This window comes from Pteronotus mesoamericanus, unplaced genomic scaffold (assembly GCF_021234165.1).
Source record: "Pteronotus mesoamericanus isolate MK-2021 breed Mesoamerican mustached bat unplaced genomic scaffold, CSHL_Meso_final contig_173, whole genome shotgun sequence".
NCBI lineage: Eukaryota > Metazoa > Chordata > Mammalia > Chiroptera > Mormoopidae > Pteronotus > Pteronotus mesoamericanus.
The window spans coordinates 3275937-3302608 of record NW_026555072.1 but is presented as its reverse complement, the minus strand read 5'-3'; the positions used below and the strand labels follow the sequence as shown (position 1 = coordinate 3302608).

Here is a 26672-nt window from a genome sequence, read left to right as displayed (position 1 = left end):
ATTTTTTTGAACATATGAACCAGTACACAAGTGAAGGATGGATAGTTACATGGTTGGTGCCTAAAGCTACAGCTTCAGTCCCAGCTCTTTCCCTGACTCTACGTAATAGGTCTCAGGAAATTCTATTCTCAATAGGGGCCCCACAATAATAGCTGCAGAAAGCATAGTCATACTAACAGAGGTGCCCCTGTCGTTTCCCTGCCTTCATTCTCACCAGACACCTCTTGGATCACATTTATCCCTAGCCTGCCTTCACAAAGTATAAATGATAGATACTGGTTTGGTAATGTATTTCCAGCATTGGATAATGCAACTTAGATAAGGAAGATTTTAAAAGTTCCATATTTAAGAGGTCTTACATTGCCTGGGTTCAGCAGGCTTTCTATTTGTGAATTTCTATGTTCTAACGTTCAAACGCACTTTGTTCCTTTCCTTCCAGGTCAGTCATCATGAACCGGGCACTCAGCATGTTGCCCCAGCACTGGAGAAGCCACACTGTGGAGGCAATCTATCACACTGACAGAGACTGGGACTTGATTTGGTACCAACTGCTGTGCAATTCTGCAGAGCAGGAATATCATGAGCTTATTAAATAATGACCAACGCATTGGATGAAGCAAAGTTTCCAGTGAGGAAGTGACAGTGCAATGTGGTAATTATGGCAATAAAGTAGGAAGAGCTTTAGTTTCCAGCCTGAACCTGCCTCAGCTGGAGTCATTTCAACAAGGCGTCCTCAAAACAAAGAAGAGACATGACTTGGTACCATTTCTCATCAGCAGATGTCTGGACAAAACATTAGTGTAAATAAGGACCAAGTGCAGTCCTGTGTATCTTGATTAAATTACTTAATATTAAGTGAAAGGTCTGGGTGATATTGTTTTAAACCTGACTCATCCAGCTCTTCTGATTTTTTAAAAAGTACTTTCTCTCTGTATGGTGGGAGAACTCTAATGAGCTGAAACAAATTTTTACTTTTAAATGGTTCTGGTTCTGGTGTTTTTGTAATTACACCATTAAATGACTGAAGTCATGCTAATGACAGGATTTGTTTTGTTTTGCTAGGAAGCTTCAGATTTTATGATGTGGTTCTGAGAAGAGCTAGTCTACATACAAAGAAATATGAAGACTGTAAAGGAAGCTGTATGATGGGTTCAAGATTCTTAGCATTATCCAGCATTCAAAACCTGTTAAAGACTGTTGCGAGCCAGGAAAAGTCACAGGCAGAGATCAAGTTTAAAGTGGTTCTTTAAACCCAAAATTTAATTTTTTTAAAAAAAATCTGTTGCTATGATTTTTAGACCCTGTTTAAAGCTGAAGTTTTTCCAGTATCTAAATCAGGGGTCTGCAAAAACAATTTCTGTAAAGAGCCAGACAGTAAATAGTTCAGGCTTTTTAAGCAAATAGTTGCTCATTTCTGTCACAACTCCTCAGTTCTGCATTAAATTAGTCACAGACAATATGCAAATGATGAGCATAGTATATGCCAATAAAACTTTATTTACAAATCAGGCAGTGGGCCAGATTTAATCCAAAAGCTGGCTGTAATTTGTCAACTCCTGGCCTTAAGCCAGAGAAGAATAGCTTCCACCCAAAAAAATAACCTCTAAGTGAGGGAAAGAGGCAAAGAATAAGATCATATTATACTCTTCTACTAACAGACAATATTTTTAACATACAAAACAAGATTAGTTCAGCCAATTAATCTTTTTATTTTGAATTTTATAAAAAAAATACAGAAAAAGCTTTGAGAAAAATGTGTTAGATATCAGCAAAGGCAGGAAAACGTGGCTAGCTTTACAATATCAATCTAAACATACACACAAAGGCAAACATTAAGTAGGATGCTAGGGAAAGAGAGCACTTTGGGGTCTTAACTTGTTTTCCTTATTGCACATAAAGGTTGCTGATAATTCCAAGTCTTCACTTTTTCACAGTTAAACATATTTTAACATTTTATATAACATACTATAATGTTAATTTTAGAAAACCACCAGTTTGCCACTGTTGAATATAGAAGACAAAATTCTCCTCAATTACAGTGTGTAAGCACTCTATAAAAAGAGGTCACATCATCCATGTTAAATTCATCTTAATTCTATTAAAAAATTTGCTTTTCAGCTATTAAATGAATATTGGTGGCCTTCCCATTTAATAATTTTAATGAACATAAAACTTGTAAGAAGTGCCAGATGTATTTTATGGAAAAAATAAAAAGACAACCTAGGAGGAAGTGACCCTATTATGAAGTCACACGTTGAATGAGTGGTTTCAGTAATAAATTCCAAATCTATAGACTTAACACCCACACACCCGAAAACCATTCCTTTGTTTCTCCAAAGCCCACAACTGGAATAATCACAACAAAAGTCAGCCTCCAAATGTCCATGTAGTTAGTCACCCAGTAACATTGGGATGTTAACTTTTTTTAAGTGCTTCAGACAGAGATGCAATGTTCTTCATGCTATTTACATGTCCTTTTCTATCTGAGCTCCTCCAACATATACAGGCCCAGATCATTTTCAACTGGCCAAGAATTGAGCTGATCATGATATTTGGCAATTCTCTTAACCCTTTTTAAAAGGTGGCCATCAGAATGAGACGGTCACGTCTCCCAAGCTCTCATGTCTGTTTCAGACCTTTTCAAAAGGCAGCAGAAAAGCAGACTTTCCTTCTCTCATTTTCTCCAAGGCTCAAGTAGCAGAAAACAGGCTGCATGTAGGCCATAGTTACAGTGTACCCTGTTTTACAAAAATAAAACCTACATCAAAAACTTTGGTTTTGCTCTTTACAATTTCTGCTAGCATTGGGTAACAATACAAGATGTGTTTGTTAATTTTTAAAATATTCTACTTCTGAAAATTGAAACTGGAAAATATGGTTTATTTCTAAATCCTGTTTTGAAAAGATTGTCAAAAATCCTACTTGACTTTCCTGGTTAGACACTCACATTGGCTTCTAGAGTGTTTCTCTATATTTTTTTATTTTGTTTTAGAAAGGGGGAAGGTCTTTTTGGGTACCAAGGTATTGGGTAAAAGTAGCATTCAGATGGGTTGTTTCGAAATTCTAACTCTTGGCCACTGGATTCCTTCAACTTTTACTGTCTCAGAACGTAGCAAATGACACAGGCAAATCAGATTCCCTCTTTAAAAACAACAGAAGAGATCAGAACTCAATTATACCAGTCTAAAATTTCTGACAGACTAGCTCTTACACTAACTCACCTACAGAATCAACACCAAAGGCAGGCACTAAACTTGTTCCCCATTTCTAAAGTGGAATAAGAAGTCCATTCACTGAATGAGCAAGCTAACTTTAACACTCATTCCAGATTATGTTTGACAACAGATGGTAAAATCAGCTTTCCGATTCACCTCTTAGAACTCACAATGGGTACTAAGGTAGATTTCCAATCAGATGATTTCCCCACTGATGAGTTGCTCAGCTGCCCTGCCACCAATCTCTTAAGTGTATCAGTGGTGTTTCTACATTTAGAAATGATGGTTCACATTAAATATCTGACGAATACAGTAACGACTATGGGCAGAGAAGGCGAGAGATGATGGAGGTAGGGGAAGGGCATGAAACAGACCTCTATTTTGGAAGGAACTGTTACTTCTTTGTCCTGGACTGAAAAGTTCCTAGATAGCTAAGAAAGCATTTTTGGTGTTTTCTAAAATTTCATTTGTCAACCAAACCACAGGGGACAATCTCTGGTGTAAGGGATAATAGCCTAAAGAGCTCCTTGCTGTTTATTTGGTGAAACACTTGATGTCACAGTGTGGTTTCTGGCTGCAAGGCATTAATGCTTATTTGGTCAACTCAGTATTCTAAATGGTCAGTGTCCATTTAATTACATGTGCCTTCCCTATACTTGCTTCTTGGCAGAAATGCAGCTTTATTTAAATTCTAAAGTTTCTTCTATAGAAATGAAATTTCAGTCTCCTGTTAGTTCCCAAAATGAATATTAAAAGGAATGGCAGAAGTTTGTATCTTCCCCTCTGTTGGTACTACACAGAAGTTTGCATGTCCCTAATTACCAGCTACCAACACCACCACCACCATGACAGCAAAGTGATCACAACCTTCCATTTAATGTGGGGCCTCTGCTCTGGCAGTATACAGACCCAGCCTTATTCTAAAGAATCCAGCATGGATTCAGGCTTGGGGACAAGCAAAGTGTGAAGAGAAAATTCACTTGACTGCAAAGGGGACTATTAATTTAATCCCAGGTTAAATTGAAAAGACACCTTCTTGAGAAACCTTCACATTTGGTTAATAAGCAGCTCAGTTAAGACAAAACCTCCCTTTTCCCGCAAAGGTGACAGGTTTTTAATCCTCTCTCCATACATAGACTCAAGTCATTCTTCTCTCCATTTCACACTCTTAAGGTTTTCAAATGGGACCTTTATTTCAGTTGTACTTTGTGGAGTAGTACATACTTGCATTCTGCAAACAGCATGAAATTCCCTCATAGCTATCCAATCAACACTCTGTTCCACATGACTAATAATTTTTAAAAAACTAAATTTGCTAGGCCATTCTTTAAGGTTTCAAGTAGGGTCCACTGCAAGTTCTAGACCAAAGGCTCTCAACCCTAGCTGCAGATTAGAATCCCTGAGGATACAAAACACAGCATGAAAGCCACGCCCCACTCTAAACCCACTGAATCTGGATCTTTGAGGGTAGGCCCTTATGTTGAAATTTTTTAATGAGCCAGGGATTTATAATGTGCATCCAAGGTTGAGAACCTCTGCTCTAAAACACCCAACTCTGCTGAACTGTAACCACTCCACCCCCCAACCTGAAACAAATATGTTCATAAAATGACTTGGGATTACCCTCTGAGAGGAACTTTGTTTAGTTGGGTTAAGTGTTACTCAGCAGTTTCAATCTGGTTTATGCCAGATTGACAGCAGATAGTCTTCAGTTACATAGTTTCTGGCCCTCATGGGACCCTATTTTTAACCACTCACCATAGGAATAATACTTCTAGAAGTGGAAGCATAGGATTATGTGTGTTTGGCTTTTTTTCCAAATTTAGAAAGCCCATGGATGACCATCAAATCAAAATGGACTTTAGATGAAAGACGAGGAGAAAAATTACTCAGTTCTATTATACTGAACCACATTAAGTTATGTCTCTTAAAAATGAATACCAGCAATTTCGTATGACTAATAAATTTTTCTTGGTTTACATAAATTATAGACTGAAAATCAAAGTGTGAAAGAGACAATGCTTTACTTAAAATGAACCATTAAAAATATGAGTTAAAAGGTTAAATGGCTGATTCATGATGGGAGCACTGGACTGGGTCACTACTTTGCCAAAATAAGAAAAATACCAACATTTAATTAAAGCACTTTTTAGAAATTGGGCTTTCAAATATAATAGCACTGAGGCATAGAGACACGGGGAGAATTTCAAACTTGGTGTCCAAGAGTTCCCTCAGTATTTCAGTTACTACAGGTATGGGCAGGTAGAATATCTCACTCACAAAAGAACCCATACTAAAAACCTAAATTGGAGACCACACTCCCACACTAAGCTGATGCAACCCTCCCCAAATACCAAGAAAATGACCTTTCTCTACATGGCACTCAGTGTCAAGACATCTAGATTCTTAATCTTAGAGTAGGCAGAACCTTCTACTGCACTGAATAAAGCTTAACTTTCCACTGGTTCACCTCTGATTCTTCAGGTGGCCACTGAAATCTCATGCATTTCTTAGCTTGAAGTTTGGAATTCTACTCAGTCTTTAGAATACTACCTTGTTTTTTCTTTGTAGCTATTTTTTTCACAGTGAGATTTCTTCCCTCTGAATACTAACCTATTGCCCTTAGGCTTCTTACTGCCTTTGCTTCCCCAGACCAAAGCAGTCCACAAATTTTGCTGTCATTTCTAAACCCACAGTAGATATCTCAGTGCTGTTCATCATTTTCCAGGCAGTCAGCTCATATGGCAGCTCTCAAGAATTGATTGATTTTTGTAGTGATATCATCATCATTTTCTAAACAGTTTCTCTTGCCTTCAGGTTAATTAAAAGACAACAGTATAACACTATTTTGCCTTTGGTTTTTAACATTTCAGTAACTTCTTTATGGAGCTTTCCAAAGAAGGAATTAAAATTCTTTTCCCCATGTTGAAATGTTGGTGGATATATTTTCCAATCTTCAGTCTAGAGGAAACAGGCAGCAAAAGAAGTCAGGAATCCTGAGATGAGGTTGGTATCACACAGCCCTCGTTGCCAGAGCCTCCACTCAAATTGCCTTCTCATGTTTTCTCTCCCATTTAACACCAGCTTCCCCTAAATCCTTGGACTTCTGATCTCACTTGCCTTCCTCCACAATCATTCTTCTGGTCTGTTCGCCCTTCCTGATATTCCTACATCCAACTGGACTCTCACTTTCGGGTGTGGATATGAAGCCTCTCCTGGGAGGGATACCCAGCACCTACCACACCTTGTTCAGGTACTGCAGGTGAATGAATTAAGAGACCAGTAAAGCATGCGATTGTTTTTTGTTCATTTAACTCTGAATAGCACACTACTATGTGAAGAAGTGGGAATAGGCCTGCATTTGTGTTGATTTAAGAGACACTTGAGCCCCACCATCTGTATCTTGGGTTAAATTTTAAATGTTAAGATATAGTCAGACCTCAATAAAATAGAAGCGTTAGTTCCAGTCAGTCACTGTCCCACCTGAAACAACACTGGAGCATGCAGCCAGCCCCACACCACTGGAGAGTCTACCCTATCGCTTCAGGGCTTGGAGGGAAAAGTCATGCATTATCCTCCAGGGGAAACACTAGGCGGGTGCCCCGGCTTGAGACCTTTTGTTCTCCCATTCCAAGGTCTCGTTCAAGCACCTCCTCGGAGCTGCCCTTTGTTCTCTGACTGCCATCAAGGCTCATGGAGGCCATGTGGGAGCCTGAGGAGCCATTGGCAGTCACTGTGCTGTCCCCGTAGGTCAAGGTGAGGTCACCCTCAGTCAGGATGAAATCAGAGTCTTCTTCTCTCAGTGGCTCTTGGTTCTGAAAAGTGCAACAAACAACAGTAACAACAAACAAGATTGGAATCTTCCAGAGTTCCAGCCAACCCCAACCTCAACTCCACATCAGAAACGGAGGATCATGAAACTTGCCTGCCTTGAGCCTCTGGCATGATAACTGGATGTAAACCATAGAGTGCGCTATTCAATGTATAGCACTGTTGCCTGAACTAGGACTTGGAAAATCAGAAAGCAGCTGTGATTTTAAATGCCCGACAGTTCATGACAAAAATGGAAGAAGGGGAAACCAGCCTGGATTTTCAGCTTCTCAACCCACAAAGAAAGGAAAGACTAACTTCATTGGGCAAACCTGCAAACAGGTTTCAGTTCCTCTCTTCTCTGAGAAGGTCTTCTGCGGGGGCGGGGGGGGGGTGCAGGCTCCTGCTCTACACAAACCATCCTAAACCCACCTGGTTTACATCTGAACTACTTCTTGCCCTAGTCAGCAATGGAGGGAAGAGGACAAACCATTATTAGGATTTCTTTTCTGTCCCCATAGAAAAACCCTGATGGGAAGTCCTCAAGTAGATAAAGCAAGTGATACAGAGGGAGGGTACATTTTCTTGAGCATATGTTATATGCCTGCCAGGAATCTCACATAAGCTCTCATTTGGTCCTTACCCCTCTCCTGTGAAGGGCGCAAACACATGTGTCACAAAGCAGAAAATCTGAGCTAAGAGAACCTATGAAATTTGCCCAAAGTCATCTAGCTGGTAAGAAGCAAGGTTTGGATTTATGCTGCCTCCAGACTGGTTGTACCCACATAAAGTATATGAAAAGTCACTCCACCAGGAAGAAGACTGGCATGGCATCTTATACTAAGCAGCAGTTGTAGCAAAACAGATCAGGCTGAGCAAGGCAGGCGTCAGCCAAGTGGCAGCCATTTGAAACTAAAAGATTGTTGGGGGCCACTTTGTGTGGTATCGGGAATTGTAGCCCTGTGCTAGCCAGGCCTTGAAAAGGGGCCTGTAAGTCTTGACCAGGAAACTGGGAATGCTGGGAGGCAGACATGATCTGATGCTAACACCGAGGGTTCCCATGGGAAATCTGGCCTAAAGAATGCATTGTATCTACTGAAGCTTGATGTGCTTTGCACTGCACTGATAAGGAAAAACCAGATGTTTAAGCTCCAAACAGAAGGAATGAATTCCTGAATTCAAGAGCCATACCTTAACACCATCAGACATCAACTTGACTAACAGACCCTGACCTGAGGCAAATCTCTGTGTTTCTTCAATTGCTATCTATTATCTCTATATGTTTTCTGTAAATACAGCTTTTAGGCATTGACTGATAAGCTTTGCATGCATGCTGTATATCCGCATATCACATATCGTTCTCAATAAAAGCCATTTCAGAGAAGGGCTCATTGTATTCTCCTCTAGAGAGAATTGCCTCCGCGGGGTCAGGGTCCACTACAAAAGATGGCAGGGAAAGAGAGTGTCAGGAAGCAGTGTGAGGTCAGAAACAACCTTTCACTTTCCAATGTGTTCAACGAGCCAAAAAACAAGGGGTGGTGTGCTCCCCAACTCTCCTACTGCATGGCTACCAAAAACTGTGGACTTCTTTCTAAAATGGCAAACAGTTTTAAAACTGCTCTTTCTCCTCTATTTCCTATCTATCCTTCAAAGCATATTTGAAGTCCTGCATCCTGTCTTCTACACAACAAGGTTTCCTTGGTGCAGGACCTGAACCTGCCTCCCTGACAGACTCAAGGCCTCCGCTCAGTCATGCTTCCCAAGGTCACAGGCAGATTCTCTGTGTCCATGCCTGGAATCCCCATCTAGATGAGGAATCACCAAAGGATACCGATCTCCTTCTCCTTATCTTGGCACATATTTCATTCTTTCAAACTTTGGAGCCTCACAGGGAAAGAGAAGAATCTGAGAAAACTGCATCTGAGGGTAATTCTGCAAGTATAGCCAAGCGTTCCCACCCCATCTCACACACGGCAGCACAGAGGAAACAGATGGAGCCCTGTGTGGCCCCCTCTGACCCCTTGCAGTGGGAAGCAGGGCAAAAATTCATCAACAGGAGAAAAGATAACATCAATTCATTCCATTACAAAATTCACAGGCCCATACAAATGGTACCCAAGGAAAGGTCATTCAGAAACAAAGACATAGTAAAATCCAGTGGAGAGGGATTTTCAAGAGCTGAATGAATTTTATATGCAGATGATGAAATCAGTCCACTCCCTCAAATTCTAGATAACAGGATCAACAAAAGTTTGGTTAAGCTGAAGGTTTGTAAAATTGTATAATTAGCTGTCCACTGCAGGCTGCTATGAAAATGCAGCCTGCAAACAAGTATATTGCGGGAACATACATTTTAAATAACCAGAGATTATTTTAGTAAGTGGATTACATTTTCTATGCAGATAACAAACCTAAGCAGTTTGGAGTTAGTGGAAATGGTGAATAATAAACATCTCAGATAGCTCCCAAATAAACTTGATGTACAAACACCATATAGATGATAAGTGAGGACCACACAACAGTAGGTCAAACAGCCATTACAGTGGCCCAGTCCAAAACAATCACCCAGCATTAAACTCTGCGGGGAGGCCCTCCACTATCTCCCCTTTGGGTTTCTTTTAAGTTTTTAAAGATCCTTTGTTCCCACTCTCTTTTTGGAGCTAACTGAGACTCTGGTTAGGACTCTAGGCACAAAGCAGCAGCAATAGTGTGAAGGGTAATTCTGGCTTGTAGCACAAGTCACTCCATTTTGGGCTGCTTGTGGGGAGTCACAGCCCAAACATTACCCCAGGAAGCAAACCTCAAGCAGATTCTCAAACTGGTGAGGGAAGTACTTTCAGTTTAAGTTTCTGAAAGATTACTGAGCTTATGATGAATTTAAACTAGAACAGATGTCCCTAATCAATGAGCAAAGGAATAGTTGGTAAGCTTCAGATTAAACAAGGTTTTTAGAAAGCTTTAATAGTGGGTTAGTTCTCATACTATTACATAGACATGAAAAGTGATCATTATAAAACCTAATTAAGATGGAAGGCTTTGGAAACTGTTTAAAAGAGACTAGAGCCAGGAGGCAAAGAAACATGCAAACCCAATGAAACAAGGTTGAAGGGTGCAATCAGTTGGAGCTTCAATAGTGCGACAAGTGGTGATTCCAGTTAATGCCCTTTGTTTCTGAAGATTTAAAAAAAAATCCAGATGACCCACAATGTCACTTTAGACACAGGTCCAAACTGAGCAAATTATTAGCACTCAGAAAAAAAACAGCTTTATTAAATAAGCTATCAGCAGGATTGGAAATAATTATACTAACTTTTAAATCTACTGATCTAATTGTTCTGATTCCAAATCCAGTGTTCTTTCTACCATATATTAGCTGCCGATGTTTAGGAGTCCCATAACCCTGGTAAAAGTTTTCTCTGTTGGTGTGAAAAATGTATTAAGCATATGTAAGCTGGGAATTTGTAATCATCTTATTGGATAAGCAAAGTCTGTGAAATTTGGAGACTGAACAGGAATGCAGCCCTGAATGTACTTACATCATACACTTGGGGACTGGTCAGACATCGAGCCAGCAAACCACACCATGCTGGGAGAGTAGTGGTTAATGGGGGGCCACTGTGTGTGAGGATGGGCTTCAAGTAACTTTAAAAAGAGAATTAAGGAAAAATGTCTGCAAAGAAAACAACACACCCAGCAAAATGTGTTTAGAAATCCCAACAACTAAATCACCTGACATTCTACCCACAGAAAGCCTCTTTCCCCCATTTTACCAGTACAATACAAAAAATATAGGCATACCTCAATCTATTACGCTTCTCTTTATTGCACTTCACAGACGTTGCACTTTTTACAAACTGAAGGCAAGTCCTTCCGCTGGCAAAAATATTATGACTTGCTTTATTGTAGTGGTCTGGAACTACAATATTTCTGAGGTATGAAAGTACTTGTAGTCTACAACAGTCTGAATCAAAGATTATTTTATTTATTTATTTATTTTAGAGAGAGGAAAATAGAGGGACAAAGAGAGGAACAGTAACATCAATGTGAGAGAGAAACATTGAACGGTTGTCTCTCATACATGCGCTGATCGGAAACAAACCCACAACCCAGGCATGTGCTCTGACCAGGAATTGGACCCAGGACCTTTCACTTTGCCAGTCAATGCCCAACCAACTGAGCCACATCAGTCAGGACCTGAATCACAGATTAAATTATACTCCATCAGCCTTTAGAGTTAACTGTTAATTCTCAGGTTGGTGATACCCAATTTTCAGTTAAAAAGAATATTTGATTAATTAAAATACCGCTCTCCCTTCTTTTATGTTCAATGAGAATTTTGGTTTCAATCAGCATTCCAGCTTTTGACACACAACCAGCTCCCATCTTTAAAACAGGAGATAGGTCACCTGGAATGAAGGAAGATGTTACAGCCCCTGTGTCCTCTCTGCCTGGGTTCTCTGTAAGGACTTTTGTTAAACCACTCTGCTCTGAAGTCACATGATGGAAACGGTCAAGGTGGATAGGACCTTAGATGTAACCTGGAGCTATACTACAAAGAAGGAAACTGAGACTTGGCAAAGTGAAATGATTTCACTAAGGGTGCGCAGACCTTAACTCCCAACTTCCGATACAGGACTATTCTTCACCATTGACATTTTGGGCCAGATCATTCTTTGTTATAAAGCGCTGTCCTGCATTGCAGGATGTCTAGCAGCATCCCTGGCCTCTACCCACAAGATACCAGTAGCACCCTCTCCAAGGTGTGACAATAAAAATGTCCCCAGACATTTCCAAATACCCCCTGAGAAGCAAACTCGCCCTTGGTTGAGATGCCTACTCTAACATGAAGGTCAGCTGTTATGCAGAGAGCTCAGGGTTTGTAAGTGTGTAGATATTCGTACTGCCAAATTCATGGCACTGGGTTGGAAGCACCGTGAAGCTGTGTCATATTTTGATAGAGCCAGGACCATTTCTGATACCGACAGCCTAAGCAATATATAGAAAAGGTGGAGACTCACATGGCCACCTCAAATGCAAGAATAGCCAAAAGACTTTAAAGGAAGGTGAGACTGTCTCACAACCATCCGTACCCAAGAGAATTACTACTTCAAGCACCATCGCTTCTTTCCTTCGTTTAGAACAGTACAAGAAAGAAAAGGCTTCTTGGGAGAGGAAAGATGGCGGAGGAGTGAATGGGAGTCACTCTGACCTCCTCCTCCCAAGACTAAACTGGAATTGCGACTAAATAGTGGAGTAATCACCTGGAAAACAATGGAACATAGTGGGAGAGGAGCCTTGGAGCCGCGGACAGACAGTGGATTCAACTCTCACACATCCCAACGGGTGAGAAGTGTGGTGGAGGCTCGAGAGGGTGGGCTGGGTGCCCACGGGCACTAGCACCAAAGGGACATTGAAACAGCCAGTTAGCTCCCGCCCCGGGGAAGAACGGGGTCTGAATCATAAACAGGGACCTCTAAACTACAGCAGCTAAAACCAGGAAAATACAGACAAAACGCAACCCCGAAAAGGTTAGGGGTGCTCTCTGCCAGAGACAGGTGGCTGGGGATGCAAAGAGACATTTAAAGGGCCAACGCAAAAATTGCAGTAGCAGCCACCCTCCTTGATCTCTGGGTAGAGGCGGCAGCGGGGTGGGCTGGTGCCTGGGAAAAGATTGGTGAGGAAAACTTTGTGAAGAGAACTGAGACGGCAGCCTGTGGAGCCCTGGTGATAACTCACCTCCCACTCTGCAGCTACCATCTCGCTCAGGCATAAGGGAATCAATTAACCTGCCTTTTGTGCCCTCCGCACACAGCTTGTGCACCTGTGAACTGGGGGGCTAAGTGCAGACTGGCTGGGAGAGCCTTGAGGAGAAACTGGAGACGGAGGAGTTGGGGAAAGAACGGGAGCAGGAACCGAGGAGTCCCGACTTCCTCCCCATTCTGTAGTCTCCATTTTGGGCAGGCAAAGCACACCCCCAAAGAGAAAGAAGCGGGGCACGCACAACCAGACTGCCCGCGATTGAAACACAGTCCGCACAGGTTGTGGATCCTTGGCCGAAGGGGTCACAGAACTGCCCAGAGACCCCTGAGGAGAGACTGGAAAAGGAGGCGTTGGGGAAAGAACGGGAGGAGGAACCGGGGAGTCCCGACTCCTTCTCCTTTCCCTAGTCTCCATTGTGCGGGAAAAGGACACACCCCCAAAGAGCCAAAAGCCGAAAAGCACACAATAGACACCCCAAAACCACCCAGTGCAGGCACGCACAATCGTGCAGAGTGGCCGGCGAGGCTTGGCAAGTGTGTGTATGTACCCGCGCGGGCTGGCGAGGGCTCACGCAGGCTGGCAAGGCCTCCCACAGGTTAGCACCAATGGGGCCTGCGAGGGAGTGCACAGATCGGCGAGGGCAGGTGTAAATCGACCCGCGTGGACCTACGCGTGCAGAGCAGTCCTCAGAAATAGTGGATCCCGGGAGGAAGGGGTCACAGATCTGCCCAGAGTCCCTGGAGGAGAGACTGGAGATAGGATTAACCAGAGAGTACTGTAGCTGACTTCCTCCCATTTCCATAGTCTCCATTTGGCAAGGGCAGGCAACGTATCCAAAGAGCCAAAAGCGGAGAACGCACACAATAGAAGACCCTAAAGGGACCAGTGCCGGGGTGCCCACCGGCCAAGGGGGCCAGACGAGTACACGAGGTCGCGAAGAAGCCCCCTGGGCTGGGGCAAGCACATGCGAGCCCAGGCGGGCGTGGGATCCTACCACGCCGGGGAGCACGACCAAGGAGCCCGCGTGAGAGTGCAGAGCGATTCACAGAAATACTGAATTCCTGGATGAAGGGGTCACACAGCTGCCCAAAGCAGGAGTCAGACACAGACAGTAGACTCCTGGAAGGTTCAAACAAACGACCCAAGGTCATATAGGCTCAACAAATGACAACATCAGAGGCAGGCCCAGAAATAAAAGTAAAGGAAATAAATACATATATACATACATACATAAATACATACATAAAAAGACCTGCCCACTAACATAGAAGTTTAACCCACAAAGTGAGGAAATCTAGACAGCCCAATTGAAGCAGAAGCAAAAATAAATAAATAAATTACTTAACAGACTCTCACAAAAATGGGAAGAAAAAGAAGTTCCCCCCAAATGAGTGGAAAAGGGGACTCCACACAGACAGAGCTAAATGAAATAGAGGCAAGGGAACTATCAGATATTGAATGCAAAACAATGGTTCTAAGGAAGCTCAATGAGCTCAGCCACCTCAAAGAGAACTATGAGAAACTGCAGAGAATCTATCAGGATCTTACAACAAACTATATCAACCTGGAAAAGGGCCTAGAAACTATCAAGAAGACACAAGAGGATGTGAAGAATACCATTTCTGAATTGAAGAACACAGTAGAAGGAATCCAAAGCAGGCTGGATGAAGCCAAGTATCTAATCAGTTAGATGGAGGATAAGGTAGAAAAAAGCTCCCAGAAAGAACAAGAAATGGAAAAAAGACTCAAAAAGAAGGAAGAGGCATTTAGGGAAATGCAGGACAACCTGAAACATAATAATATCCATACAATAGGGATACCAGAAGGAGAAGAGGATGAGCAAGGGATAGAGAACCTCCTCAAAAAAGAAATGATGGAAAATTTCCCTAATTTGAGGAGAGAAAAGGTCTCATGGATCCAGGAGGCACAGAGGACCCCACTCAAGAGGGACTCAGGAGGTCCACTCCAAGACACATCATCATTAAAATGGCAACTATCAAAGACAAAGAGAGAATCCTCAAGGCAGCAAGGGAGAAGGAGAAACTAACATACAAGGGGGCCCCGATACAGCTAGGAGCTGACTTCTCAACAGAAACACTACAAGCCAGAAGGGAATGGCAAGATATATTCCAAGTTATGAAAAGCAAAGTCCTACAACGAAGGCTGCTCTACACAGCAAGGTTCTCATTAAAATAGAAGGGGAAATAAGGAGTTTCCCAGAGAAAAAAAAAGGCTAAAAGAATTCGTCTCCACCAAACCAGCACTACAAAATATGTTTAAGGGACTTATTAAGAAGGTGAAGGAAAAGAGTGAGAAAGAGAAAAACACAGGTACAAAGAGAAGAAATGAATAGCTTTCTATCAGTAATAACTCTAAATGTAAATGGACTAAATGCCCCAATCAAAAGACACAGGATAGCGGAACAGATAAGAAAACAAGACCCACACATACGCTGTCTACAAGAGACCCACCTCAGCACAAAAGACCTACACAGATTGAAAGAAAAGGGATGGAAAAAAACATTCCAGGCAAATGGGCAAGAAAAGAAAGGAGGGGTAGCAATACTTACATAAGACAAAATAGATTTCAAAACAAAGGCCATAAAAAGAGACCCAGAGGGACATTTTATACTACTTAAAGGAAGACTCTATCAAGAAGACATAAACATTGTAAACTTATATGCACCCAACACAGAAGCACCGAAATATATAAGGAAAATTTTGGACGACTTCATAAAAGATATAGACACTAACACACTGATAGTAGGGGATTTCAACACCCCACTGTCAAAAATGGACAGATCTTCCAAACAAAACATTAATAAACATATTGTGGAGCTGAATGACACACTGAATCAAAGATACTTAACTGACATATATAGAACCTTGCATCCCAAAGAAGAAAAATACATATTCTTTTCAAATGCTCATGACAGTTTTTCAAAGATAGACCACATGATAGGACACAAAGCAAGCCTCAGCAAATTCAGGAAAATTGAAATAATACCAAACTTTTTCTCGGACCACAAGGGCTTGAAACTGGAAATCAACCTCAAAGAGAAACTTCAAAAACTTGCAAACTCATGGAGACTGAACAGTAGACTATTGAACAATGAGTGGGTTAATAATGAGATAAGAGAAGAAATAAAAAAATTTCTGGAAACAAATGAAAACGAACAGACAACAGTCCAAAACCTGTGGGACACAGCAAAGGCAGTTCTGAGAGGGAAGTACATAGCAATACAGGCTTACCTAAAAAAGATAGAAACATTTCAAATAAAAGACCTAACACTACAACTTCAAGAATTGGAGAAACCACAACAAATAAATCCCAGAGCAAGTAGAAGGAAGGAAATAGTCAAGATTAGAACAGAACTGAATGACATAGAGAAGAAAAGAACAATTCAAAGGATCAACCAATCCAGAAGCTGGTTCTTTGAAAAGATAAATAAAATTGACAAGCCTTTAAGCAGACTCATCAAGAAAAAAAGGGACAGGACCCAAATAAATGATATTGGAAATAAAAGAGGAGAAATAACAACTGATACCACAGAAATACAAAGGATTGTAAGAAAACATGGATGAAATGAACAAGTTTCTAGAAAAGAATAATCTTCCAACATGAAGGAGGAAGAAACAGAAAGCTTGAACAGACCAATAACAGCTGGGGAAATTGAAGCAGTCATCAAGAAACTCCCAGCACACAAAAGACCAGGGCCGGACGGTTTCACAGGAGAATTTAACAAAACATTTAAGGAAGAGCTAACCCCTGTCCTTCTCAGACTATTCCAAAAAATTCAAGAGGAGGGAAGACTCCCAGACTCTTTGTATGAGGCCAGCATCACCCTGATCCCAAAACCAGATAAAGACCCTACAAAGAAAGAAAACTACAGGCCAATTTCACTGATGAACATAGATGCTAAAATCCTCAACAAAATATTGGCAAACCTCATCCAGCGATACACTCAAAAGATTATCCACCAGGATCAAGTGGGATTCATCTGAGGCATGCAGGGATGGTTCAATATACGCAAATCAGTAAACGTGATACATCACATAAATAAAAGACAAGAGAAAAAACACATGATCATCTCGATAGATGCAGAAAAAGCATTCGATAAGGTACAGCACACATTTATGATCAAAACACTCAGCAAAATGGGAATAAATGGGGCATTCCTCAACGTAATAAAGGCCATATATGAAAAACCTACAGCCAACATCATACTCAACGGGCAAAAATTAAAAGCTTTCCCACTAAGATGGGGAACACGACAAGGATGTCCACTTTCACCGCTTCTTTTCAACATCATATTGGAAGTCTTAGCCAGAGTGGTCAGACAAGAAAAAGAAATAAAGGGCATCCAAATAGGAAAGGAGGAAATAAAGATATCATTGTTTGCAGATGACATGATAGTGTACATAGAAAACCCTGTAGACTCTACCACAAAACTCCTCAACCTAATAAGTGAATTTGGCAAAACAGCAGGATACAAAGTCAACATTCAGAAATCAAAGCCATTTTTGTACACCAACAATCAAATAGAAGAAGAAGAAATCAGAAAAAAAATACCATTCAATATAGGAGGAAGAAAAATAAAGTACCTAGGAATAAATTTAACCAAAGAGGTAAAAGACTTGTATGCATAAAACTACACAACACTAATGAAAGAAATTAAGGAAGACACAAATAAATGGAAGCATATATCATGCTCATGGATTGGAAGAATTAATATCATCAAAATGTCCATACTACCGAAAGCAATTTATAGATTCAACGCAATCCCTATTAAGATACCAATGACGTATTTCACAGAGATAGAACAGACATTGCAAAAATTTATATGGAACCATAAACCACCCCGAATAGCCTCAGCAATTTTGAGAAAGAAATACAAAGTAGGTGGGATCACAATACCGGACATCAAACTCTACTACAAAGCCACTATACTCAAAACAATCTGGTACTGGCACAAGAACAGACCCATAGACCAGTGGAACAGAATAGAAAGCCCAGAAATAAGCCCAGGTCTATATGGGCATCTAATATTTGACAAAAGGGGCAGAAGCATAAAATGGAGCAATAATAGCCTCATCAACAAATGGTGTTGGGAGAGCTGGACGGCTACATGCTAAAAATTGAAATTGGATCATCACCTGATACCATACACAAAAATAAATTAAAGATGGATAAAAAGACTTATATATAAGTCGCAACACCATCAAAGTCCTAGAGGAGTACATTGGCGGAAACTCTCAGATATCCCACGCAGCAATTTTTTCACTGATATGTCTCCTAAAGCAAGGGACATAAAGGAAAGAATAAACAAGTGGGACCTCATCAAAATAAGAAGCTTCTCCACGGCAAAAGAAAACATCAGCAAAATGAAAAGGGAGCCAACCGTATGGGAAAATGTATTCGCTAACAATACATCAGATAGAGGTTTAATCTCCAAGATATATAAAGAACTCACTCGACTCCACTCCAAGAAGACAAATGATCCAATCCAAAAATGAGCAAAGGACCTGGGCAGACGCTTTTCCAAGGAGGGGATACAGAGAGCCCAGGGACATTTGAAAGGATGCTCAGCATCACTAGCCATCAGAGAAATGCAGATCAAAACCACCATGAGGTACCATTTCACACCGGTCAGAATGGCCATCATAAACAGATCAACAAACAACAGGTGTTGGCGAGGCTGTGGAGAAAAGGGAATCCTAGTACACTGTTGGTGGGAATGCAGACTGGTGCAGCCATTGTGGAAAGCAGTGTGGAATTTCCTCAAAAAGCTGAAAATGGAACTTCCTTTTGATCCAGTGATTCCCCTGCTGGGACTATACCCTAAGAATCCCAAAACTCCAATTCAAAAGAACCTATGCACCGCAATGTTCTTAGCGGCACAATTAACAATAGCCAAGTGTTGGAAGTAACCTAAATGCCCATTAGTAGATGATTGGATCAAAAAACAATGGTACATATACACAATGGAGTACTATGCAGCAGAAAGAAGAAAAGAACTACTAAACTTCGCGACAGCATGGATGGAACTAGAGAGCATTATGCTAAGCGAAATAAGCCAGGGGGCGAAAGACAAATACCATATGATCTCACCTATAAGTGGAACCGAACTGACAATACAAAGATGCAAGGAAAATAAGACCAGCAACACTGAAAGGAAAGGAAACCAACAGAGACAAGAAGGAAGGAGGGAGGGGGGGCAGGGGAAAACGAAGGGTAGGGGAAAGTCAAGGAACATATAGCCAGGACTCATGGACAAAACCAAAGGGGAAGAGTTTAGGGAGGGAGGGAGGGACCGAGGGGGCAAGGGAAAGTGTTTGCGGGTAGGCAGAGACAAATGTATTTGAAAAAATAAATTAATTAATTAAAAAAAAGAAAAAAAGAAAAAGAAAAGGCTTCTTTACAGGAGGAGCTAGAAGGGAGACCCAGGGACACACTTCTAGTTGGGAATTACTCAACAAAGAAGGGTATGTGGGCTCTGGTGAAATTCTTTTTTTTTTTTTTTTTGATCCTCACCCAAGGATTTTATTGAATTTAGAGAGAGAAGAAAGGGGGGAGTGAGCGAGAGAGAGAGAAACATTGATTGGTTGCCTTCCATACGTGCCCCGACTGGAGACTGAACCCATAACTTTTAGTGTACAGTGTACAGGAAGATCCTCCAACCAACTGAACCACCCAGCCTGACGGCTGAAATTCTTTACAAACAGAAGAAACTCCCTTTGGCCTCTATCCTCTAACCGAATTCTTGGGAACAGCCTCTACAGGTCTATCAGTTCTCCTGTACCTTTCATTCAGAAGCTGATAAGCAGGTGGATTTCTAGAATGACTAATGCAAGAGTCACAGGGGAATTCAGAGGCTACCTTTCAGTTTCTTGCCTCAGGCAGTTCAAAGACAAGCTCTCTCTTCCCCAAATACAGAAAGGTCTCTAATAATACCTTTAAAAGAGAAAAAATATTTACATATAACTTTTTAAATGTTCAGATTTTTGGAAGACAAAAATGAAATACCAAGTCTCTCTCCCACTCAATGCTTTTGGTAATTACCATTACAGCTGTATAGAATACATTTTTCTCCTATTTCTTGATTTATAAACTTTAGTCAGGTGCTTTTAACTGCCTCCTGTGAAGGGTGGCAAATTTGATTAATTTACACTTCTGCTTCTTCAACTTTTATCCTTTCTAATTTTTATTATAATTAATTTTATACGGCAGATATATAAAATTTGCGTTCTATTTTCTAACTAATAAGTAAATCTTCTATGCTTTGTGTATGGATTGAGTCTAAGTGTTAAAAACCAATAAGCAGCATTTATAATAAGGTGGTTAGAACACTATTAAAGGAAGTGTAATATAATATCATTTAAGCTTTGTTGGTCAGAATAGAACATTTGAGTGTCTTCCTAAATAAAAGAACTTCTTTTAATTTCTTTTTGATCTTGCTCACTTCTTCTAGGTTATAACAAATCACTGCTTCTTCAACATTGTCCCCTTAGTTGGATTTTGTTTTGTTTGAACTTTGTTGTTTTTTCCTCCTTCTTACACTGTCTGCATGGTGCTAAACTTTCTGAATTCTTGCATGCCAAAAAGCCACCCTACTTTTTTTGGTTGTTGTTGCTCATTTTAGATTAGCAGTTTGGGCATAGAATTCCAGACTCAAACTTTCTCTTTTCATCCTAGAACTCTGATAATGCATGACAGTATGCTAACATTCAATTTTGCTATCCAAAATTGCAGTTCCCTTTCATTTTTAAACCTGAATAATACCCATTGTATTTACACACATTTTCTCTATCCATTCATGCATTGACTGACAGTTTGTTTTCCTGTCTTGATTACTATGAGTAATATTGCTATGAACATGTGAGTGCATGTAACAAAAGCAATTTATCCATGTCTTCTAGGTTGTCAGATTTTTTGGTGTATAATTACTTATAGCAGTCTCTTTTGACCCTTTGTATTTCTGTGGTATCAGTTGTAATGCCTCTTCTTTCATTTCGTATTTATTTATTTATTTATTTAATATGTTATTGATTATGCTATTTCAGTTGTCCCAAAATTCCCCCTTTCCCCCCCTCCACTCAGTACCTTCCATTCCCTCCAGCAATAACCCCCTTAGTTCATGTCTATGGGTCATGCATATAAGTTCTTTGGCTTCTCCATTTCCTATACTGTTGTTAACACCCCCATGGCTATTCTGTAGCTATCTATTTGTACTTCTTAATCCCTGCACCTGTCCTCCCATTCTCCCCTTTTCCTCTCTCAACTGATACCCTTCCAAATGATCTCTATATCTATGATTCTGTTTCTGTTCTGCTTATTTTCTCAGTTTGATTTTTAGATTCAATTGTTAGTAGTTGTGGATTTATTGCCATTTTAATGTTCATAGTTTTGATCATCTTCTTTTTCTTAAATATATCCTATGAACATTTCCTATAATAATGGCTTGGTGATGATGAACTCCTTTAGTTTTACCTTGTCTGGGAAGCACTTTACCTACCCTTCCACTCTAAATGATAGCTTTGCTGGGTAGAGTAATCTAAGTTGTAGGTCCTTGCTTTTCATCACCTTGAATGTTTCTTGCCAGTCCCTTCTTGTCCTGCAAAGTTCCTTTTGCGAAAGCAGCCAACAGTCTTATGCAGACTCTTTTGTAGATAACACTTTGCTCTCCTCATGCTGCTTTTAAGGTTCTCTCTTCCCCCCCCCCCAGCTTATACTGTTTTATTTCTGAGAATATATTGTCAAGACTTTATACTTTTTTTAAATTAATTAATTATTTTCAAATACGTTTGTCTCCGCCTTCCCCGCACCACTTTCCCCTCCCCTCCCTCTCCCTCCCTCAATCCTTCCCCACTTTGGCTTTGTCCATGAGTCCTTGCTATATGTTCCTTGATTTGCCTCTTCCCTTCCTTTTCCCCCACCCACCCCTCCCTCCTTCCGCCTTGTCTCTGTTGTTTTCTTTTTTTTTTCAGTGTTGCTGGTCTTATTTTCCTTGCATCTTTGTTTTGTTGGTTAGGTTCTGCTTATAGGTGAGATCATATGGTATCCGTCTTTTGGCCCCTGGCTTATTTCGCTTAGCATAATGCTCTCTAGTTCCATCCATGCTGTCGCGAAGGGTAGTAGTTCTTTTTATCTTTCTGCTGCGTAGTATTCCATTATGTAAATGTACCATAACTTTTTGATCCAATCATCCACTGATGGGCATTTAGGCTGCTTCCAGCACTTGGCTATTGTAAATTGTGCTGCTATGAACATTGGGGTGCATAGTATATTTAACCTTTGGCATTTTAATTATGATGTGTCTTGCTGTGGTCTTCTTTGTGCCCAAATCTTGTTTGGGACTCTATGCTTCCTGGACTTGTATGTCTTTTTACTTCAACAAATTAGGAAATTTTTTTTCATTATTTTTTTCAAATAAGTTTTCAATTTCTTGGTCTTTCTCTTCTTCTGGCAACCCTATGATTCGAATGTTGGTATGTTTGAAGTTGTCCCAGAGGCTTATTCTATCCCCGGTTTTTTGGATTCTTTTTCTTCTTGCTCTTCTGATTGAAGATTTTTTTTCTTGCTTAAGTTCCAAATCATTGATTTGATTCTTGGCTTCATCGACTCCACTGTTGGTTCCCTGTAAAATTTTCTTTATTTCACTTAGTGTAACCTTCATTTATGCCTGGGTCTTTTTTATGCTGTTGAAGACCCAATGAGTTCCTTGAGCATCCTAATAACCAGCATTTTGGCTTATCTCCATTTTGTTTAGTTCTTTTTCTTGAGTTTTGTTCTGTTCTTTCACTTGGGCCATAATTTTTTTTGTCTCCTCATTTTGGCAGCCTCCCCGTGTTTGTTTCTATGTATTAGGTAGAGCTGCTTTGACTCCCTGTGTTAGTAGTGTGGTCTATTGTGAAAAGTGTACTGCTAAGTTGGATGGGGCAGAGCCTTAGGTAATTACCAGGGCAGGGCAACCCATGTTAACCAGGCTGATGGAGTCTCAGACACAGTATCACTGCTCTGTATTGGGGAGGGTTCAGAAAGGGGACAATGTCGCTGCCTGGCCTCTGGAGTTTCGTCTGGGAGAGCTATCCCCCACTATGTGCTCTGATGCCAGATACTTTAGATTCTCCCCATATGCCAGCTGCTGCCCCAGTACTGAAGCCCAGAGGGAGTGAGTCTGCTTAAGTCCTAAATCCATCGTAGGCCCTTTAAGAGGAGATGCCTGAGAATCCTGCAGTTTCTTCTGCCTCCCCAATCCCCACTGGTTTTTACTGCCAGAAGTTATGGGGACCTAACTTCATGGAGGTGAAACTCTGGGGTGGGTGGTCTGGCGTGGGGCTGGGATCCCTTGCTCCCAAAGTATCCCTCCCGATTTTTATTTGCCACATGTGGGTATGGGACCACCTCTTCCACATCCCCGTGCATTTCTGCAGGTTTCTGCCCCTCCCACACATCTGGATGAATGTGACTTACTTAATTCCTTGGTTGTTGGACTTCCATACAGCTCAGTTTTCTGATGATTCTGCATGATATTTGTTTTTAGCCTAGTTGTAATTTTTGCTGTGGTTGTGCAAGGAGATGAGGCGTGTTTACCTACATCTCCATTTTGACTGGAAGTCTTCATTTCTGATTATTGAAGTCTTCTTTTTCTTCTTAAAGTCTTTTCAATTTCATTTATCTTTTCAAAAAACTCAGTATCATTGGTCTTTTCTATTGTATTCTAGTATGTTTCACTTATTTCTGATCTAATCTTTATTTCCTTCTGCTAACTTTGGGCTTAGTTTAAATTAGGCTGTTTATTTGGGATCTTTCTTTTTTAATGTAGTACTTAACACTATTAACTTCTCTCTTAGACCTGCTTTTGCTGTATCACATATTTTGTTATGTCATGTCTCCATTTTCATTTATCTCAAGATATTTTTTTTGATTTCCCATCTGATTTCTTCATTGATCCATTGATTACTGAAGAATGTACTGCTTAATGTTCATGATGGTTTTGTTCAGGAATGTGTTATTTAATGTACACGTATTTGTAAAGTTTCCAGTTTTCATGTTGTTAGTCGATTCTATTTTCATACCATTGTGGCCAGAAAAGATACTTGATATGACTTCAAACTTCTTAAATTTTCTAAGACTTGTTTTTTGATCTGACATACAGATCTATCCTGGAGAATGTTCCATGAGCACTTGAGAAGAATATACATTTTGCTGCTATTAGATGGAATGTTCTGAGAATGGCTGTTAGGTTAACTTGATCAAAAAAAGACTTCAAGTGAAGTGTTTCCTTATTGATTTTCTGTCTGGATATTCTTTCAACTGTTGAAAGTGGAATATTAAATGTTGACAGGAATCAACTTCTTATCACTTTAGCATTTTGTCATTCTCCTGTGAACTCTCTCCAATTTTCCCTACATCCTTTCTAAGCCCAGTGAGTAACATGCACTCTGGACTACAATGTAGATGAAGTTCACATGGCTTTAAGACATCCCTGTGGGTTCTCTTTCAGTTAATAGAAAATAATAGCAAACAGTAATTTAAACCACCCTTCCAACTGAGAACAAATAGAAAAACTGGGCAAAATAAAACAAGAAAGAACACAACAAAATCTTCTGCTTGTTGGCATGAGAAAGCTACCATGGCAATGAAGAGAGCCAGAATCGAGGAAGAAACTGAACAAGTGACACTGGCACTTGGTAAGCCACATTTTCCCTACGGGTACCTCAGCAGCTGAGCAGAGCATCTGGATGACTCAAAAAAGATAGTGCATCAAACAAAGACTGGTGTCCAGGGCCTTCTGAGGACAACTACGTAAACATCCTAGGCTCTAGGTCAGAAACCAAGAAAAAAGGCTAAACAAACAAACAAAAAAAAAACAGACTAACTCTTCTCAGAAACTGAAGCCCAGCTTCTAACCACCTGTTTCCTCACTGGCCTAAAGTGATCTGCAATTGTTAATGCCCCTAACCTAGTCGCTGACCCCATGTAAGTTAAATTATCACTAAAGAATGATGACCTCATCTTGAGCATCTCAAACTATATCTATACTTTTTCATTGTCCATGTCTGTCACAAAAAAAAAAAAAAAAACCCAGATGCAAAGAAAAAAGTAAGGCTTCTAAAAGATAACATAGGAAATTGGTTTCATGATTTTGGAGTAAACAAAGATTTCTAAAACAGGACACAAAAAGTACTAACCAGAACAAAAAAGATCAATAAATTGGGCGAAGATCTTTTGTTCATTAAAAAATTCTATTTAAAGTGAAAATTTGAGGAGTTTCAAGATGCTGGAGGAGTGAATAAAAGTCACACTGACCTCCTCCCAGGACGAATCTGGAATTACAACTAAATTGTGGAGAACTCACCCGGAATAAACAACTGAACAATAGCGAGACAGAAGACTTATAACCTCAGAAACACAGAAGAATCAGCTTCAGCACAACCTGACTGGTAAGGATTGCGGTAGAGACTTGAGAAGGTTGGCTGGGCACCCACAAGTGGCAAAGCCAGAGGGATATTTAAATGGCCAGTTGGATCTCCTGAGAGGAGTGGAGTCTGAACCATAAGCGGGGATCCCCAGCCTATAGAACCAGAGCTGAAAAAGTACACAGATAACAGATAGCTGCGAAAAGCGGCAGGATTGCTCTCTACCAGAGATGGGTGGCTGGAGACACAAAGAGACATTTAAAGGGCCAAAGCACAGATTTTTGTTTGCAGCCATTACCATAGTCTCTGGCAAAGGTAGGAGCACAGTGGGCTAGAGATACCTGAGGAGAGACTGGGGACAGAGGCTTTGCGGAGAGAACTGAGAGAGTAGCCGGGGGGATCCCGGTGCTAAATCATCCCGCATACAGCAGCAGCCATCTTGCTCAGGCAGACCACTCCGCTGAGCGGTGGCACCAAGACAGGAAATAATAGCCCTGCCTCAGGAGGGACTTTGCCCTGGCCCTGTAGTGCCTAATCCTGTCTGCTGAGTGCAGAGTGACTACATTACAACTTAAAGAGACAGCCACACACAGTAGACTCTGGAAAGTCTCAAACAGACTGCCTAAGGTGAGACGGGGTCAACATCTGTCAATATCAGAAGCACATCCAGAAAGAAAAAAAAACAGCGGTAAACACTAGACGATGTCAAGATGAAACCCACTGTGGTCTTCTCCATGACTGCTATATTTTCTTTACTACATAGCTTTTTACTGTCCATTTCAGATCCATCAAGTTTGCACGTATTAAAAAATTAGATTTTATACTAATAGTTTATTCAAGTTTATTCCTCTCTTTTTTTATAATAGTTCTAATTTCTTTATAGCCTTATGAATACTGGTTCATTTGCTGTTGATAGTGGGATTGAAAGGGAGAGTTATTTTTCCAGATATGGGTTGGTTCCCTGGAATTTGTGGTTTTGTTCTGGCAGAACCTGCACAAAAACACACAAGATGGGGTGGGCTGAGTGACCCTCAGTCAACCAGCTAGAGTGTAGGATCCACGAAAAAATGACCAAACAACAATCAAAACCCAATTACTTCCAGAGAGTCAACACAAAAGGCATAAAAGGCATCCAACCAGAGAGCTCAGGAGATCAAGGAGACTGCACCACTGAGTCTCACAGGTCTACTACCATCAAAGTTCACACCACAAAGTCAGTAAGTCAAGACAGATCAATTAAAGAAGCAGAAGCAAAAATAAGAGTCTCACAAATAATGGGAAGACAAAGAAACACCCCCCAATCAAAGGGAAAGGGGGAATCCCCAGAAAGAGAACTAAGTGAAACAGAGGCAAGTAACTATCAGATACTGAGTTCAAAACAATGGCTATAAGGAAGATCAATGAGCTCAGTGAGCTCAGAGAGAATTACAAAAAACTACAGGGAAACTATGAGGAGCTTACTGCA

The 26672-nt window shown here is 40.8% G+C and overlaps 2 protein-coding genes across 2 annotated transcripts in view; one reads left to right on the top strand and one right to left on the bottom strand.

Moving 5' to 3' along the window:
• Window positions 1–925, top strand: part of CHST7 (carbohydrate sulfotransferase 7) — a 38209-nt gene extending 37284 nt beyond the window's left edge. Inside the window, exon 2 of the mRNA XM_054566515.1 lies at window positions 440–925. The gene's annotated coding sequence lies outside the window, so the exon portion shown is untranslated. The remainder of the gene's footprint in view (window positions 1–439) is intronic.
• A 714-nt stretch (window positions 926–1639) lies between these two features.
• Window positions 1640–26672, bottom strand: part of SLC9A7 (solute carrier family 9 member A7) — a 214750-nt gene continuing 189717 nt past the window's right edge. Inside the window, exons 16-17 of the mRNA XM_054566516.1 lie at window positions 10562–10667; window positions 1640–7030 (exon numbers count right to left, since the gene is read on the bottom strand). Coding sequence (XP_054422491.1) covers window positions 6779–7030; window positions 10562–10667 — 358 coding nt within the window. The 3' untranslated portion in view covers window positions 1640–6778. The remainder of the gene's footprint in view (window positions 7031–10561; window positions 10668–26672) is intronic.